This window comes from Centroberyx affinis, unplaced genomic scaffold (genome assembly GCF_046629955.1).
Source record: "Centroberyx affinis isolate AG114_WGS23_722 - 3 ecotype Tasmania unplaced genomic scaffold, CSIRO-AGI_Caff_v1 ptg002420l_1, whole genome shotgun sequence".
NCBI classification, from domain to species: domain Eukaryota; kingdom Metazoa; phylum Chordata; class Actinopteri; order Beryciformes; family Berycidae; genus Centroberyx; species Centroberyx affinis.
In genome coordinates, this window is record NW_027280666.1 from 70922 (window position 1) to 85000 (window position 14079).

Consider the following 14079-nt stretch of genomic DNA (forward strand, 5'->3'; position numbering starts at 1 on the left):
GTCTTGTGCTTTGCTCTGCTTCCTTGTGTTTGTCCCGTATCATTCTGTTCTACGATTGATTCTTTGTCAGTTAGATTACAATTACAATTACAATTTCCCATTTGGCAGATGCTTTTATCCACATGAGATTTTAATGCAACACAAGCAAGGATCTAGTCAGGAGAGAACAACGAGAGTAAGAGCCATAAAGCTAAGTTCTGGTCCAACAGGACAGAGGAGCTACGAGGCAGAGCATAGAGGCACATAAAGAGTTTTTGTTTTTTTTTTGGGTTTTTTTGGTTCCACAGTGACCAACAGGTGAGAAGGTGTTCACTAAAGAGCTGGGTCTTTAGCCTTTTCTTAAAGATTGAGAGGGACTCTGCGGATCGAATGGAGTTTGGTAACTCGTTCCACCACCGAGGAACCACAGAAGAAGAAGAGTCTGGCTAGAGACTTAGGGCCTTGTTGGAATAACATGTTTGTCCACTTGATGCGATGGATGATGAACCCCAAAATTCATTCACTATTTTACCAGCCAGCTGGATTCTTGTAATTAAATAGTTCCTCCAAATGCTGCTGTATTATTATTTATTATTTGTTTACTGTCTTTGTTTCTTTCTTTTTGTCTTGCTTTCTTTCTTGCCTTTTTCTTTCTTTCTTTCTTGCTTTCTTGCTTTCTTGTTTTGTTTCTTGCTTTGTGGTGTAGCTTTGTTTACTATTTACTTTCTGTCTTTCTCTTCTCTTTCTCTCTGACTTTCTCTCTGTCTTTGATTCTCTCACTCTCTCTGGTCTTTTTGTGGTCTTTCGGTTTCTATGGTGTAGCTTTGTTTACTGCCTTTGTTTTCTTTCTTGCTTTCTTTCTTTCTTGCTTTCTTTCTTTCTCCTCTTCTCTTTCTCCCTGACTTTCTCTCTGTCTTTGTTTCTCTCACTCTCTCTAACTTCCCCTTTGCTTTTTTCTTTTCCCCTTGATTCCTTCCTTCTTTCCTTCCTCCCGTTTTGTCTTCCTGTGATTTGTTTTCTTTGCTTGTTTCTATTTTCTTTCTTGCTTTCTTGCTTTCTTTCTCCTATTCTTTTTCTCCCTGACTTTCTCTCTTTCTCTCTGTCTTTGGTTCTCTCATTCTCTCTAACTTCCCCTTTGCTTTTTCCTTTTCCTCTTCTTTCCTTCCTCCCGTTTTGTCTCCCTGTGAGTTGTTTTCTTTGCTTGTGTCGTCGTTTCTTTATTTTTTTTACTCTGTCTTTCTCGGTCTGTTTTTCTTTCTTTTATTTATTTCTCTCTCCCTCTTTCACTGTCTAACCCCCCTCCTCCTCCTTCCTGTCTTCTTTTTATAATTAATTTATGCATTTAGCTGTAGGGTCCATTCAAGTGTCCAGATTCAGATTTATATGTTCTGCATGTGAGCGGAGATATTTCTCGACTTTTTATTTTTCATCCATCCCTTTTCTTCATTGCTCTTCAGCTGCTTCAGTCTTAGTAACGGCTCACAGCGCTTGACATTTTAAGCCTCTTTTACAACCTTTTTTCAGCTTTGCGGTCAGTCTTTATTCCAGACAGACTGTGACGCACACACACACACACATTCACTCACTCACTCTCTCTCTCTCTCTCTCTCTCTCTCTCTCTCTCTCTCTCTCTCTCTCTCTCTCTCTCATTCATACACACCCACACAAAAACACAGATTTCTGTCTTGAAACATCAATGTCTTAATACACACACACACACACACACACACACACACACACACACACACACACATACACAGTGACATCGCACCATCCCCTGTTTGGTCCACATATTTGGTAACCTTGACGACCGACACGCTGCCTACACTCCTTATATGGAGGGTGGCTGGTGGAGTCTGGTGATGGTCTTGTGAGCTGGACAGTAGATGTGATTCGTCACACGGTCAGCAGCTGAACACAGAGACAGACTGACCAGAGGCAGCTGCAGGATGATGTTGACAGTTCTGTTCCTCACTTCTGATTGGCTGAGTCATGTTTGAAAAGATGTAAAGATAGAAATATAAAGTGATAACTATAAATACTGTGCTAACTGAAAATCACCACTGATAACGCTGCAACTAGTATTACTACTAGTACTGCTACTGCTACTACTACTACTACTACTACTACTACTACTACTACTACTACTACTAATACTACTAATACTACTAATACTACTGCTAGTGTTACTGTTAGTACCACATCATTGCTACTACTGCTACTGCTACTACTACTGCTACTACTGCTGCTACTAATACTACTAATACTACTACTAGTGCTACTGTTAGTACCACAGTACTACTGCTACTAATACTACTAATACTACTGTGTGCTACTGTTAGTACCACAGTACTACTGCTACTTATACTACTAATACTACTACTAGTGCTACTGTTAGTACCACATCATTGCTATTGCTATTACTACTACTAGTCCTAGTAGTAGTACAACTAGTACTAGTTGTAGTAAACTACAACTAGTACTGCTAATGCTATCGCTATTACCTCTATCACCACTGCTACTACTACTAATACTACCACTGTTACTACTACCATCATCACCGCTGCCATTACTGCTACTATTCTCATCATTACTATTACTACCACTTATACTACTGCTGCTACCGTTTCTACTACTATCATCAGTGCTACCACTACTACTACTACTACTACTACTACTACTACTACTACTACTACTAGTACTACTACTGTTACTGCTGCTACTAGCTGACATGGCAGGCCAGTCACCTGATATTCAGTTGCTATCAGGGTGTGTCAGGTATGTGTGCTGTGATTCACTGGGCAGAACCTGGGATGGTTAATTACTGTAGTGAATGTTGGCCATTCCTGTCTGACTAACTGGGTGACATGGCATGGGTTTACATACGTTTACATGCACACAGATGTTCTGTTCTTAATCCGGTTACTCAAGTAATCTGGCTTTGGGTCGACGCATCCAAGCATCAAACCCAGTTAAGATGCCTGACTTATACTCTGATATTAAACTGGTCGCTGTGGCATGCAAACATCTAACTGCTTTCACTTTTCTGATCAAACTCGGCCTCTCGATTTGGTGGGGGTGAGCAGGACTTACTGTTAGGATCATCCTTTCTTTCCTCTGTATTAGAAGTAACCCGCTGCTCAGCCACAGAGGGAGAGGGAAGATGGCGGCTGCATCTTTTCATACTTTTTTTTTGTCTTGCGAACCGCTCTAGCTTCATACAGGAATATTGTGTTAACTGGTTTATTCATGGCAACAAGGAGACTCAGTCGCATCAGTCGGTATCAAAGATTCATATAAACACATTAACCTGAATAAGACCTTAACCAGGGTTTGGCCAACAGCTCTGTCACTGTGTGCATGTAAACAGGGTGAATCCAGCTGTTTGTGTTTTAACAGACTCAGATGTATGTCCTCAGATCATAGTCACATTCCCTGTACATCAGATTTCTTCAATTTATGAGAACATGTGTTAGTCTGTTTGCATTCATTCCTAAGGCCGGCTGGATTTTCTTTATTAGTTTACTGTGCCAAGTGGTTGTGGATGTACACACACACACACACACACACACACACACACACACACACACATATCAACTCTCAGTCTCAGACAGCACTAGCTTGTGTTCATTAGTCCCCATTTCATAGCGTTTGAGAGTGCAAACCTCCCATGTTTTTTTCCCTCAGCATCCTTAGAGATGGCCTGATTCAATTACTGAAAAATGAACCTATTTCAGATATAGACTTTCTTTTTCATTAAAGGTAATGAATATGAGACGGTGTGCGGTGAATGAGAGCTTTGTGCCGCTCGGTTTTCTGCCGCTCTCATGCCGCTTGTTTTTCATTAACTGTGGATTTGATGCCACAATGTTCCATTTGAGACGTTCAGCGTTGCCTCCTCTCCTCTTGGTGATGGGCACGAGTTTAAAAATGGCTCTCTTCCTGATGTACCGTAGTGTGTAATAGCTGTAATAATGTGATAATGTAGCCGAATAGCTGTCTATTTCATTTATCAAGGTCCCCGCGGGTCCTTGAAATCCTAGAAAGTTTGTGAATTTGAGAGAAAAAAAAAATCAAGTTTTTAAAAATAGACATAAATAGACACGGGTCATTGAAAGTGCTTGAATTTATATATTTTGTGCAAGAATAGAAATTGAAGTTCTTTTGATATTTTTTTAGTAAATAGGCTACGTTCTGCTGTCTGCATGTGTGTCTCCCGCCGTCTGTCCTCCTTGTTTCACGCGCTTTCCCTGCCTGGAGAAAGTGACTGAAGGGGAATATTCTCAGTGTTATAACAGTAATTAACGTTGATCTGTGTCTCAAACTATGCCGTGTTGGGTCCTTGAATTTGAGGGAATTGGGCCTTGGAAAGTCCTTGAAAAGTCCTTGAATTTGATGTTTAAGAAGGTGTGGGAACCCTGATTTGTGTTTTGGATTGTTGTCGTGTTGGATAATCTTCAGTCTGGTGTTTCCTAGTTAACGGTTTAGTTGGCTCCTTCTCAATCTGAATGCCAATGCAGTGCCAAGCGTTTCTCTTTTACAGTTTTCATGGATTCACTGGCTGTGTTTACATTTGCTTCTTAACCCGGTTACTCCAGTAACCTGGTTTTGTGTCGACGCATGTATCTGGGTTAGGAAAACCAGGTCAAACTCACCTCGCCTGATTATGAGAATCCGGGTCAAAATGCCTGGCTCGCTCCCATATGAAACGTGGAAACATCTTAAATCTTTCACTTTTGTTTTTCGTCATCAGCTCAAACTCAGACTCAGAAAGAAACTAACGGGATCAGATCATCATTTAGAATTAAGCTATTATTTCTCAGTCAAAGAGGAATGGGGGAGTTGGCAGCCGAACCTTTTCATACTTGTTTCATCCGTGGACGGGAATATTGTGTTAAATGGAGACTCAAAAACACCATAGCCAGAGCATCAAGCCTCAAAAAAACGATTAAATTTTTCTTTGTTAACCTTTTTTTTTTTTACAATCTCAGGTTGTTAAAAATATGTTTTTTGGCTGCTATCCCGGCTCCTTTTCCCCTTTTTGATGGTGTTTTTGAACTCTGCTTTTGAGCCGACGCACACCCAAAGTAATCACCGGTGCTTTAGTCAACACAGGCACAGTATCAAACGTTTTCATTCACAACACAGAGACTCGACTGCAGAGGATCAAAGGTTCACCTGAATAAGACCTGAACCGCAGCATGGCCAGGAGCCGGGTTACTGTGCGTTTCTTTTCTGACATTCTCTTCTCTAAATCAGGATTTGTGAATAAATGTGAAGGATGGCGTCTCGGTGAAATTGGTGCAGAGAAGCTGACAGCTAAATTAATGACACAGCACATGGTGCAGGTACAGCAAGACCTCACATACAGAGCAAAGAAACAGTCAGTAATATAATATGGACAGAAGAATATTCTGAAAAAAGGCCAAAAACATGATATGTCTTTGTACTTTTTCTGCTAAAATGGTACATATTAGGAAATATTGACATACCTACACTGGTCATTTGCACCTTCTAAAACCGAAATATAACTCTCAGGTACCAGTTTTATTTGTTCCTCAGAGTGAAAGATCTGCTTCTTTGTAATTGAGTTAAATGTGGATGTAATGAACTTAGTTGTCCCTGTTTCCTCTCTATTCCATGCCAGTAGGTTGAACTAGTAGTTTGCCTTGGAAGGAACAAGTTGACATTCATTACTTTGTAGAATCAAAATATACAAATTCAAGTTTTTTTCTGAGGATAAATAAGCTCACTGCAGAAAAATGACAAATTGTCCAGTGATTTTATCTTGTTTCCAGACCTATCAAGCTTATTTCATGATATTTTTTTAGTCAAATTATCTGCAACTGCACTGGCAGATACTCTTGCTGGTTTCAGGAAAAATTTCACTTGATACATGCCAAAATGATGAAGAAATTATCATAAAACCACTTAAGTAAATGTCCTGAAACAAGTTACATTCTCCTGGAAACAAGAGTCTAATTTGTTGAAACCGGAAAAAATGATCTGCCAGTGCAGTGAGATGATTTCACTAAAAAAAAAAATCCTAAAATAAGCTTGATAGGTCTGGATACAAGATACAATAACAAGTTAATAATGACAGTTTTTGCCAGTGCTGTTTTCTTTGTAACCGAGTTAGATGTGGATGTAATGAACCAACTTATTCCATGTTGACTTTCTCTCCCAGCGTCTGTAATCGAATCATTTCAGAAGACAGCCGATGCCTCTCTGTGCGTTTCCTCTCCGTACGTTAGGCTAACCGAATCAGCCCGTCGTATCGATTATGGTGTTCTGTCAGCTCCAGTCGATAAGCGTCGGGGCAGAGCGATCGGCTCCTCGGCTCCTCGGCTCCTCGGCTCCTCGGCTCCTCGGCTCCTCGGCTCCTCGGCTCCTCGGCTCCTCGGCCTCCTGTACGCTGCTGAGTCATGATCCCGTGTCGGCCGGGAGCTCGTGACGTGCAGGAGTGGGGCTCAGTGCTCAGTGCCGGGGAAAGCTTGGCAAGCCTTTTAATGTCAGGGAGACACGGTGAAAAAACTGAAGACGCTGTTGTTAAGGGATGAGACAGTGTGTGTGTGTGTGTGTGTGTGTGTGTGTGTGTGTGTGAGAGAGAGAGAGAGAGAGAGAGAGAGAGAGATCTGGGCATGAAAATTTGACTTCACCTCATCCTGCACCCAAAAAAATTCCTGTCCTAACCTTAACCGAGCCTGTAGGTGAATAATTCTCTTTTTCTTTTTCACATAAACACAGCAGCTGTGCGTCTTTAAGTGTGTATGATCTACAATATAACAGTGTGACATAGAATTATATATTAACCGTGTATAATCATATGCATTTGTGATAATATAAGTTTCCACAAGTAATAATCAGAATATTGGCAATATTGAAGCATTTGAATTGATTTAGAGATTTAGTCTGCTGTAGTGGAAAATAGTCAAGATGTTGCTTATAAGATGCAAAAAGAGCAGTAAAATCCTTTTCACAAATCATACAGATTTAATAATCATGATTGGGGTTAGACTGATATTGTCTGTTGAAGGCTCATACCGATATGTTTTGATTGAAGCTGCTAATTGCCGATATTCACTATCTTTTATTTTCATGCTAAAACATTCCCAAAAAATTACAGTTAGTTGTGAAAAAAATCATCTGAACCAGAATTGAGATATTTAAATATAAAAGCCTTTCTCTGCTCAGGCATCTGATATAAAAATCATAATAAAATTCAGTCAGGGAGGAGCTTCATATCGGAGGTAGACAACATTGACTGGACGATATAATTTTTAATAAAAGTTCAAGTTCTACCTCACAAACCCTCGAGGTTCTCTGTGTTGGACCTGAAAATTTGACCTCAACCGACCCAAAAAAACTCCTGTCCAAACTTAAATTGTTAATAATTGTTACTGGTTATTGTCTTTTCTTTCTCACATATGCATGTTATCACAAAATCACAACGTGTATTTCTGAGAAAAAAGAAAAAAAAATTGCTAACTGAAATTCATTGCTGGATAGTTCAAAAGCGAAGCCGATTCTCTCCTCAGAAACAAAACTTGTCTTGTAAGCAAAGGTCTCAAGATGACTCCTGACTTCAGTAATAACTGATAATGTGCTTTACTTTGATAGGAGCTCTTCTTCAGATGTGGAGATCTAAACTGGGAATGAATCGTCTTGTGTCTTCTTCATCTCTCTAAATCAGATTTTCTCCATGTTTTCTTTCTGCCCTTTCAGTTGCTGGACATCAATTGGACCGGACTTACAAACATGCTGGACATTCCCGGTGTCAAGTAAGTGACTGCGGTGTGTGTGTGTGTGTGTGTGTGTGTGTGTGTGCGTGTGTGTGAGTGTGTGTTTCTCTTTATCTTTTCATTTGTTTGCACGTCTGTCTTGTCTTTTGTTGGTCTGTGTGCCCATTTATCTTCATTTTAAATAATCTGTTGTACCAAGCTATTCAGCTCTGTGTTCAGGTGGTGGGGAGAGCTGCCACATCCCACACACACACACACACACACACACACACGCATGTAGTGTTGAGAGAGATTCCATTGTTGAGCAAGGCCAGGTGGCTGCACTCAGGTCCTCAGGGAGCTAGCTAGCTATTAGAGAGAGCAGGTGTGTGTGTGTGTGTGTCTGTGTGTGTGTGTGTGTGTGTGTGTGTGTGAGACAAAGAGACATGATGTCATAAGCGTGTGTGTTTTGTTTCCGTTGGACGTGCTCTTGAACACACACAGTGCACATGTTCTGTGTGTGTCACAGATGACTACAGTATGCCAGTATATCACACACACACACACACACTCTCTCTCACTCACACACACACACACACACACACCCCAGCTCCAGCGGTGCTGTTCTGTCGCTGACCTCTGACCTCTGACCTCTCTGTGGAAGGAGGCAAGAGAAAAGACAGTTTCCAAACGGGGATTCTTGCCGCTTCATCGTTTCATGTTGTTGGAGTTCAAAGCAGAATAGTGCTGAAACAATTAGTCGATTAATAGATTACTTGATCGACAGAAAGTGTATACATTTAAATAATGAAATTTGATAATCGATCAAATGATTTAAAATAAAGATTTAAGTAAAAATACCAAACATTTGCTGCTTTTCTCAGTTTCATCTTATTATAAAATGAATACTTCTGGTTTGTTGGTTGCTGGTCAGACTGAGGAAGACATGTGAAGAATCACTTTGGGCTTGTTATGGGCATTTGTCATTATTTTAGATTATTTTATTACTAAATCATTAATCCGTTAATCTAAAAATTAATCTATAGATGAATCGATAATGAAAATTAGCGTTAGTTGCAGCCCGAAAGCAGAATAAGTTCACATCAAGTAGCGCTGCTGTCACAGAAAAACATTGTGAATTTGGGGAATATCATGGAGAAGTGTATTCCAGACAGGGAAAGTCAGGGGATTTGATCAGTTCACAGATCAGAGTCACAGTTCAAATCAGGGAATTTTACAGGAATATAGCTTTTTCAGCTTTCAGTGGAAACCAGACCTTTAAAAAAAGCAACATTAACAAACCAGGAAGGAATAAATGTTTTAGGTCGTGGAAGTTCTCTCACTTATTTATGGAAAGTCATGGAAAAATCATGGAATTTTACATCAGGTTCAAGACCCCAGAGCTACTGAAAACAGCAAGATAACACATGGCTGTCAATGTGAAAATTAGACTGTTTCCTAAATGTCTGAAGTGTTGATTTTTACTTTTATGTATTGATGAACCCCAGTACTTCTGAATTCATATGAGCAACTGGTTTTCTCATTTGAGTTTTGATTCGGTTTCCAAATATTTCATTGTTTTTGTTTGCAGTGAGGAACTGGATCTGAACCCAGAAAGTTTCACCCTGTGTTTTGTTTGAGAATATTTCAGGATAAACACATCAGACTTACTTTGCAATGCAAACCTTGAGCATATTTTGAGTAACTTTGAATAACTTTAGAGGACATTACTTCAATTTTCCTATTCAAATGACTCACAGTGAGACTGCAGTATATATATAGTGATATATTCTTTCTCTCTCTCTGTTTCTCTCACTCACTTGACATAATAATGAGTTGTCATAGGAAATTGACCAACACACAAACACTGTATTCACCACAGTTCCTCTACACTCCCATTGTTTCTCAACGTCTCTTAAACCACAAATTATAAATATCCATCCTAAAATACCTCTACTGAAGCTGTAACACTGTTGTCTAAGGCAGTGATTCTCAACCTTTTTCATATCACGGACCCCCATTTGATGAGATTTTGTCTCTCAGAGAATATTTTTATTGTCAGATATGATTTTGTCCAGAATTCCATGACTATCTGTATTGTAGGTAGAGAGATAACAGTGAAACTATGATCAAAACAGTCATTCTTCTACATTCTCTAATTGTGTTAACTTCTTATAAATGAAATAGTGGTGATGTTCAACAATTTATCAATTTGCTGGGGACCCCCTTGAGCCCTCTCAAAGACCCCTGGTGGTCCCCGGACCCCACGTTGAGAACCGCTGGTCTAAGGCATCAGGGTTTTTTGTAGGATGTGCTGGTCTTGGCTGCTGCTGCTTTAAGACTTTTGAAAACCAGTTTTTGGTGCTGGTGCTCTTTCCTAAAAAAGCTATATATATTTTAACTCTTTGAAGTGGTGCTCAGTTTTACATTTCTATATTTTTTGGTCTCCATCTTTTTTGCTCAGCCTCACTGTGGTGTTTCTGCCCTGCTCTTCTCACAGATCACCTGTCAATCAAACAGTGTGGGCGGAGCTTGGATTTTCTGTTGATACAGTTTGAGTTTCTCTTTTCTTTGTCTGTGCAGCCATGGTGGCTATCACTGCTCATGCTAACTACCCAGTTCTTCTTCTTCTGTTGATTCTGAACAAACCGGAAACGTAAAACGCATCACTTCCTGTGTGGCAGAGGATTTTTCCCAGTAAAGAGCTACCAGACATCCGGGTGTTTGAAGACAGTCTCATAAAATTTTGGGAAATAAACATGAAGTCGTGAAAGGCAGATTATGTGTTGTGGACACAAATTATGTGAAGATGACGTTCCTCCATGAAAAGAAAGGTTGGCTAACGGTTAAGTTTAGGCAACTAAAACATTTTGGTTAAGGTTAGGGTACGGCTTTGGTCATGGTTAAATAAGAAAAACTAAAAAATGAAAGCTTCATTCACAGTAGAAATCTTCTTGGTATTGAAACACCCAGCAAGGCAAGTTTTAAAATACTACTAAAAAAACTCATTAACAATAACCCTAACGTTAATTAACCGACCTGATCAACCACGATGGAATGCAATTTGACGTGTTGTGATTTTTAGTTTTTTATTTCTTTTTATTTCTTGAATATGTTTTTATTGAGACTTGTTACATGTGTTATATGTCTTGTTATATATGTTATGTTTTTTTTGTGTGTGGACCGCAGGAAGAGTAGCTGCTACGTTAGTGGCAGCGAATGGGGATCCGAATAAACGAATGAGTTGGGAATTGAACTCCCTGTCTCCGCCCCCCCCCTGACCTCCACAGCCTCACTTCCCACCGCACCGTTTTAACATCAAACATCACTTAACTGTTTCTAGTCGCATCATGTAATCCTTTCATGGTGGGAAAACATGTTTCACATGTATTTGCATTTCAGGAGATCAAATTCCTGAGAGCTTTCCTGAACTGTCTCCAGAACTGAATCGCTGTTGTGTTATATCACACAGAGATAGCAGCAGAATGGACATTTATTTCTGTGAAAATGTGACTGATTGTTACTTTGAACCCATAACACTTAGGGCACTAAAACACCACGCCGAGCTCTTTGTGCTGTTTGGAGCCTTTTTTCCATTCGGTATAATGAGGAAATGAGAGAGGTTCCCAGCGGACAGACAGGCAGCCTAAGCCCTCTGCTGCTCAAACCATCACATTAACCGCTGCATCACATAATGGATTATGAGCGTTATTTTCCCCCCGCTAAGTGTCGGTATTTATAGTAACGTGAGGATGAAGGGAGGGCTGCTGCAGACGGAGACGAGATGTCGGATGGGCTTGGTGGAAACGTTTCTGGACAGGATCTGTGTTTTTGTTTTGTTTCAGTGTGGTGTTGACTTTTGAGGAAGATGCAACAACAACAACAACAACAACAACAACAACAACTAACTTTATTTGTGAAGCACTTTTCAAACCGAATGTTCCAAAGTGCTTTACGGCAGAGGGAAAGGTCGTCAGGTGCAAAGTACAAGTGGATGAATAAAGTCAGATCAGATGCAGCTGAAATGTTAGAGGCCCCCTGACAAATTTACTGGACTGCATGCAATTAAATTCAGGGATTTTCCTTTGTGACATCGGAGACATATTAAAGCAATATTCCACTTAGTTTTAACATGAAAACCAGAATATAGATTAAACTACTCGCCAAGATCAGATGCAGCTGGACGAGTTTGTAGCGTTCAGATTTTTACTTCCCATTCATTTGAGTGAGGCAAGAAAATAGACTGAAAACTGACATTTAACACGTTTGTGAACAGATTCAACAACAGATCCTGCTTTTAAGACAAAGCATCCTGTATCTGTCCTCATTTTGCATTTCTATTCTTGGTTTACTCTAAAATTAGTATATAAAAATAAAAGTAGATCCGGTCTCACAAACAGGAACTATCTCTCCTAAATGATATCCCTCCGCTATGTTCTCTTCTATCAGTAAAAATGGTATTTGGCGAAATGGTAACACTTTACAATAAGGATCACCAAGTTAAGGGTTAGTTAATGCTTAATAAGCATTAAATAACCCTTAATTAACAGTTAACTAATGTGTAATTTACTAATGGTGTTCATGTTAACTAAGGTATTAATTTATACATTATTTAATAGTTTATAAAGATGACTATTAAATAATGTATAAATTAATACCTTAGTTAACATGAACACCATTAGTAAATGATTACCAGACACATTAGTTAACTGTTAATTAAGGGTTAGTTAATGCTTATTAAGCATTAACTAACCCTTAACTTAGTGACCCTTATTGTAAAGTGTTACTGGCGAAATTCTGTTTTAAAACGATCGACCAACAGTCAGTTGAAAATCACAGCAGCAGGATCTGTTGCTGAATCTGCTCACCGACGTGTTAAACCTGCAATAAGCGATTTCAGACCCTGTAACCAGTCCTGAAGCTACCGTGTGCTACTTGGAGATTTCCGTGAGACGTAACGATATAAACAAACAGCTGTGTTGTTGTTTTCTCCTCTTTCCTAAAGCTTGTTGTCAAAGTCGGCCCGGAGTAACGGCGAATCGATGAAGCGAGCGAGTAAACGAGTTTTCAACTGGTAAACTTGCTGCCTGCCTCTTCACGTGTCACTGTGGGTCATGTGACCTTCAGCGGGAGAAAAATCTGTCAAAGTGAGACTGGTAACTCTGGTGACACTTCTCCGTAGTAACGTTTATTTTAGCCGTTAGCCTTTACGCACGGTTTGTCCTTAAGGGCTTCCGTCGCCCAGGAGCTTTGCTGTGTGTGTTTACAAAATGTGTTGCGGTCGCTGTCGCCCTCTAGTGGTCAGAAAAAAATCGCTTGTTTACATGGACTACAATAATCTGACTATTGATCTTATTCTAAAGAAGACAATATTTTGATTAAGGTGTTTACATGAGTTGCTTATAGAATATTCCATCCATATTCCCGTTTACATGTTACAGTCACAGTTACAGTCCGATTAATGACTGAAGACACGCCAACATTACGTCCTGTGTCCGAGTTTCCTTCCGAAATTGAACCTGAAACCCCTGTCTGTCATGTTGCTGCCGTGGTCGGGACAAAATGTTGGGACTTCTTTTTACCGGTGGCCGTCGTCTTTTCTTCTGTAAACAAGTTGCGCAACACTCGCTGGAAGCTGGAGCATGTGTCATCAAGCAGCTGGATTGCCGTATCTGACAGGACGTCACAGTGTGATGAAGGTGTTTACATGTCTACAACGCACTTCAGTAATGAGACTAAGATCGGAATACTCCACATGTCTTAATTCGACTATTGCTTACTCCTTATTCGGGTTAAGGTAATCAGAAAATGCTGTTTACATGGCAGTGTCTTATTCCGAGTATTGTCTTAATCGGGTTAATATCGGAATATTGCATGTAAACGTGCTCAATGTCAGTTTTCAGTCTATTTTCTTGCCTCATTCAAATGAATGGGGAAGTAAAAATCTGAATGCTACAAACTCGTCCAGCTGCGTCTGATCTTGGTGAGTCGTTTATATTCTGGTTTCCATGGCGGCCAGGTGCTGAATAACCCCCGTGTTAAAACTAAGTGGAGTGTCTCTTTAAGGACTGACAGCACACCTCACAGTAACAGTCCACAGTGACACACGGGGACAGCAGGACTGACACACAGCGGTAACATGAGCAGCAGGACAGAGTCAACACACTGCCCGGCTGCACTGTTGCTCCTCCAGTCTGTTTGTTTTCAGCACAGAAAACACACCAGGAGGCTCCGCCCTGCCAAATGTAGCTTTCCTTGTTCGACGAGTTTGCAGGAAAAAAAAAAAAAAACACCACCAGTGTGTCTGCTGTGATCGACCTGGGATCGCCCCACCCTGTCTGTGTGTGTGTGTGTGTGTGTGTGTGTGTAGGTAGGTACT

The 14079-nt window shown here is 40.2% G+C and overlaps 1 protein-coding gene across 1 annotated transcript in view; it reads left to right on the forward strand.

The window, feature by feature from the left end:
- Positions 1-14079, forward strand: part of LOC139656236 (extended synaptotagmin-2-A-like) — a gene marked incomplete at its 3' end in the record, with an annotated part of 67356 nt that overhangs the window by 45208 nt on the left and 8069 nt on the right. Inside the window, exon 8 of the mRNA XM_071533743.1 lies at positions 7705-7760. Within this exon, the coding sequence (XP_071389844.1) occupies positions 7705-7760 (56 nt within the window). The remainder of the gene's footprint in view (positions 1-7704; positions 7761-14079) is intronic.